A 5855-nucleotide genomic window follows, 5' to 3' on the forward strand; every position below is an offset into this window, starting at 1 on the left:
CCCTCCACCAAAGGGGAAAAAAAAACAGCAGAGAAAGATGGGGAGATCCTTACTGTCATTTGAGATGACTTTCCTTTTTTCCCTTTGCCATGAAAACATTACAGAACACACCATGGTACCTACACAAGCTGTTATATCCAGCACGTCCTAACTTTGTGTGTGATTTCTTAGTGCCTTTAAAGGCTACGTATTAGCACGCTGATAACCCTGTGCGAAACTGGGCTTATTCTCCATGCTAGAGTCTGGGCCCAGAATATAATTAAGACCACTGGAATATACTTATAAATTAAAGTGTATAAAGTTAAACTGAGTGTCCTCTGGGTAATTATGCAATACTGTGAGAACTAGAGAGGGCCTAGAAAGCAAAATATCAGAGCTGAGGCTTTTCTACAGAGGTTCTAAATCACACTGATGCTTTTCTTCAGCTTCTCTGGCTAGAAACCCATACCCAGAAGTCAGAAAACCCTCAATGAGCACTCATTCTGTGCCAAGTGATGGAACAAGGCTGACACTGAGAGGATCTGTTCCTTTCAGTGTGCGCTTTCTTTTTAAATCACTTTATCTCTTTAGCTTCTTTGATTTGCATCTAATATCAACCCTCAAAATTAACTTTGCTCCTGAATTTAGAACTTCAGTAATTTTAAGATGAGGATTCCCCCTTTATCCCTTTTATTATTATAAAACTGTATAATGGCAAATTCACTATTTTATGCATTATGGAAACAAAGCTAGACACAATAATCACTTATGGTGTGATTTCATTTATATGAGATATACAGAGTAGACAAATCTATGGAGGCAGAAAGTTGATTAGTGGTTGTCAGGGAACATAAGGAGGGAAAAATGGAAAGAGACTGCTTGCTAAGAACAGAATTGCCTTTTGGAGTGATAAAAATGTTCTGGTGCTAGATAGTGGTGATAGACATTGAGACTACAATAAATACCACTGAATTCTAGACATTGAAATATTTTTTTACCTAAATTCAATCCAAATATAAAAATTAGTTCATATATGCTGACAAAAAATAAAGCCAGTTCTAACAAGTGACAAATGACATGTACATAGGGAGAGTGTGGTAAAAGCTGTTAAAAGGTCTCTGTGTTAGTTACAGGCTCTGTCGCTCCCTCAGGGACTTGAGGGACAGTATATAACAGCTCTAGACCTTCTCTGTAAAGTGTCAATAATACCTCCCTCTCATGGTTGTTCGGGGTTTATTGAGAGGTTAAATAAAAAATACTTAGCCTAGTGCTTGTTACAGTACTTAGGATTCATCCAATAAATAGTAGATGTCACTGTAGAATATATAGCATAGAAATCTGAAGGCTGGGAAAGAGGTAGCTCTCCACAGAGAAGAACCTGTGAAATTTTCCTGACAGCCTTTTGTGACTTGCAGCTAAATTTCAAGCCAGAGCAGAAGGATGTTTGCTTAGAAACAGGACCAGAATAAAACACAGGAGTCTGGCTGCTCCAGATGCTTATCATATTAAACAGCTGTGATGTGAAGATCACAATGGCTTAGGAATTACCGGGCAGCAGATGTCCACCATAGCTGCTGTGTATTAACAAGAACAAGAAAGGAAGTAGCCCAAGATCCTTAATTCCTCTAACTTACTTTTAAGATTTTTAATTTCTTTATTTTCTGAAAAATAAGAAAATACACAAGAGAATAACAATAGTTTATATACTGTGTATCATTATCTTCAAAGTAGCTACTCAGAATACAAGACATAAATTTAAAAAACTCTTACAAAAAACACAAACAAATAATAACGCAAAATTTTATTTTCAACATTCTAAGATAAACTAATGGTAGAATAATGATGGCTTCTCTTTTAAAAAGTGGTAAGTATACATTACAGTCATGAATTGCATAATGATTTTTCCACCAAGGATGGGCCATGTATATGGCCTGAGAGCATGCTGTTTAATGGGGGTCTGGCCAGTTTAGTTTGTGTAAGTACAAGTTATGATGCTCACATAACGCATTTCTCAGAATGTGTGCCTCTTGGTGAGTAACACATGACCATATTTGAAAAAGAAACACATACCCAGAGAAATGCTTCATTTCTCATTTTATGGCTTGAATTTCTATATGTAATTTCAGATGAAACAGAGCTGTATGAACTTTATCTGAGGAATTCTTTTCCTTTTGCAGCAAGAAGCCAAAACCACATCAAAGCACACCTCCCCATCAGAAGCCTCTAACCTTAGCCTACGATGGAGACTTAGACATGTAACCTGAAAAAGAAATCCAAATGTAGACATCAACTGCCTTAACCACTTTCTCTTTTGTAGCTCTCAGACTTCTCAGTTTTTTGAGGAATCTCATGATGTGATATATTGGGCAGAATACAGATATTGCAAAAGTAATATTGCCTCACCTTCATTTGGACATGGAGTCAAGGATTATTAGGTCTGCCATTTGTTTTCAAGTTGTGGATGTGAGTATTTTACTTTATGGTTTTCCCAAGAGACCTGAAAACCCTTCTCTTCCTGTTTGGAAATGGGAGGAACAAAACATGGTGTAATTCCCACAGACTTGAGTAAACTTCATCTTCAGCAGCATAATGACAATCCCGAAGAGAGTCCAATCATGACATTTACTGTAAATGACAAGTCTGACACTGCAGTGTTACGCACTATATTAGTGCAAAGTCTTTATTCTCCCCATACTTCAACATGAGTTTTCTAGAGTTTACATTGGTTCAAAGACTTTCAAATTGTATTGCCTATTTTCATGATCACAGAGAGAATGGGCTACCATTTCAGAAATTCTCTGAGTTTTTACCTTTAAATATTGTATTTTGTTTTGTAGCCAGGGGATGGTGGCACTTCATGGATTGCATCTATTGAAAATAACAGTGTGAGTAGTTTCTGAACTGTGTGAAAGCCAGGTGGTTTCTGAATGAAATCTGTACTGAATGGTAGGGTGTACAAATGAAATATGGTAGTTACATTGGAGAATGAGGTAGATTATTTGATTACTACAACTGTGTTTTAACAAAAAATTAGCTGTGTAGCTAAAGCATTAACCACACACAGTGTAATTCAGTTTAATGATGACAGATTCTGCTTTTGTAATTTGAATTTTCTTATCTGAATGTTTATAAATTCTTTTTTTAATTTAATTATCTGACCTCATTTAATATACATTGAACACCAATACTGTTTGTAGCAAGTCTTGCTTTTATAAGGTTTCAATAATATGTAAAACGACACGTTAATCTGAAACCATTTTATGAAGATAATTGTTTGTATTCATAGATGTTGAAAGTAAGAAGGTGCCATCTCGTGGTATTGACCTGTATTTATAACAAATAAAGTTCTCAAGAGACTGAAAAGTTATCTGTTTTACATTTATTTGCTTCTGAAGTGCTTTTGCTTTGACAAAAGTTTTAATATCAGTTTTCCTATGTTGCCCTTTTAAGGTTTGACAGTTGAAATCACTGACAGACAAAAAGGATCTCCCCCAAGATTCTCACCAGTATCAGGTATACTATGATATAGAGTCAGTCACAAAGATGGAGAGTAGCTTTTCAGTAATATTTGCAGCCCATATAATGTTAGGAAGGAACACTAAAATGCCAATGCTGTTAATGCAAATGACTTGAGATAATTGATAAAATTGAAACATTAAAAAATGTGATACAGAGATCAGAATACAGGGCATTTTTGTTTAAGCTGTGGCTTCTATCAACTATTTTATAGCTAGGAGAGCTCTTTGATTAACGGATTTTTGTTCAGAGCCACTGTGCTATTAAAGAAAAACGTGAATGAAAGAGAATAGCTTATTTTAACAGTATGATTGAGGAAGCAACTCCCAGAGTAGTGCTTTTATCAATTTGCTTTAGGCAAAGTGTTAGTAGTCTCCAAAATAGTTAAAAAGAGTTTGATTGAGAGATCAAACCCTGATTGTGCTCTTTGCAGTATTTGTGACCTTGGATATGGAATATAAATTATCTGTGCTTCAGTTGTTTGACTCATAAAGTGAAAAAAATAATACTGATTTCTTTTTAAGATAAATATTAAATATTAGTAATAAATGTAAAATGCATGGTATTCACTGAATATCTAATTAAATGTCATCTGCAATCAGGATTTCATGGGATATCCAAAAGAAGGGCCCGTAGGTCATTCTGTTTCTCTTTCATTACAGACTCAACTATAGTTCATTTATACTGAATTTGTGGTAAATATAAGATTTTCAACATTCATAGCTATGAGTAAAATTGCTTTTCCAATAAGGCAATGTTGCTCAAATATGTTTATTTTAGTTATACCTATTTCTCAAATATCATAACATGATTTTCATTCATTTAACAATACATATTTATTAAATATCTATCAGAGTGTTGAATCAATGAAATATGAGCATGTCCAACTTATTTTAATTGAAAGTTATGACTCATAGATCCAAAGATTTGGGAATTTCACCCCTGTATAGAAAATCCAAGATTATGAACTGAAAAATGAATTCCATAAGCTGATACAGTTTATGCACAAAATCAGTGAACATTTTCTTCTAGGAGAGCATAATGCTTCTAGATTAAAAAATGTTTTGAGATGTACAATTCTTGGAGGCATAGAGTAATATTATGAAATCAAGACACATGAGTAATACTGCTAAGCAGCCATTGACCACAAGACATCAAAGTCACCTTTTATACTGTACTATTTATAAGACTTAAATAAGAACACCAACTAGTCTAATTCATGGATGCATACAGCAAAATTCCCAGATAACTATTTGCAGAAATACTCAGTTTTGTGTGTAAATTATCTTAAATCTTTGAATTTAAAATTTAAAATTTAGGGATTTCACATTTCTCAATTCTGGCTTCTCTTGAAAACCTAGAAGATGTGGTAACAAATGTTTTATTTTAAAAAATTTATTTATTTTTGCACTGGGGATAGAAGTCGGGACCTTGTGCTTGTGAAGCAGGTGACAGAACCACTGAGCTAAGTCCCCTGCCCACAAGTATTTTATATTCAATATTTTATGATAAAAATTTGTTGAAACAGAAGGATGGCTGCATTTTAGATGTGACACTCATTGTTATTTAACAAATATTTATTAAATGTCTACTGAGTGACAAACACTGCTTTAAGTGCTAAGCATATGCTGAAAATGAGAAAATAGACCAACTTGCTGTTCTAGTGAAATTTATGTACTGTACTCAGAGATAAAAACCAAAGATTTCTAATAAACATTATCGAAACTATACAGAACTATGGAAATAAGAGTAATTTGAATATATTATGCTAGATTGGATAGGGTAGTTGGGGAGGTCATTTAATAAGATGGTGTTTGGTTTGGTGACATATAATTTAAGAAAAAGATGAAGAAAAATTTCCATAATCTGGAATAGAAAATTCAGATAGAAGTCTAGCTATTATCATAAGCCCAAATGCAGAATAAGCTTGATGTTAATTATTGAGAGTGTGAAAACCAGTGGACAAGGAATGGTGTGAAAGTCAAGAGAGTGATGTGAGATATCCTTCAGGTATTTCCTCAAATCCACCTTTTCAATGAGGCATCCTCCAATGAGGATTTAATAATGCAACCCAAGAGTTCACATTATAGCTCATGGGCCAAATCAGTCCAGTGCCTGATCTTCCAAGTGCAGTTTTTTTAAAGCACAGTCAAGCCAATTCATTAATGTGTTATATATGGCTTCCTTTGTGCCAAGAGCAAAGGCGAATACTTTTGACAGCCTATACTGCCTGCAAAGCCTAAACTATTATCATAGAAAAACATTGCTGACCTATTTTGTGCTTGAATTCAATATCCTTGGTAAGCCTCCCCAACTTTTCTTTCTTCAGTACCCCAAACATCTCTGACATTCTATGTACC

The 5855-nt window shown here is 34.4% G+C and overlaps 1 protein-coding gene across 1 annotated transcript in view; it reads left to right on the top strand.

Annotated features, from left to right (window-relative positions):
• Thsd7b (thrombospondin type 1 domain containing 7B) overlaps positions 1–3029 on the top strand; it is a 718705-nt gene extending 715676 nt beyond the window's left edge. The window contains exon 27 of the mRNA XM_010606147.2: positions 2157–3029. Coding sequence (XP_010604449.1) covers positions 2157–2238 — 82 coding nt within the window. The 3' untranslated portion in view covers positions 2239–3029. The remainder of the gene's footprint in view (positions 1–2156) is intronic.
• The last annotated feature ends 2826 nt before the right edge of the window (positions 3030–5855 follow it).

Source organism: Fukomys damarensis, unplaced genomic scaffold, assembly GCF_012274545.1.
Source record: "Fukomys damarensis isolate Sample0158 unplaced genomic scaffold, DMR_v1.0_HiC HiC_scaffold_29, whole genome shotgun sequence".
Taxonomy (NCBI): Eukaryota; Metazoa; Chordata; class Mammalia; order Rodentia; family Bathyergidae; genus Fukomys; species Fukomys damarensis.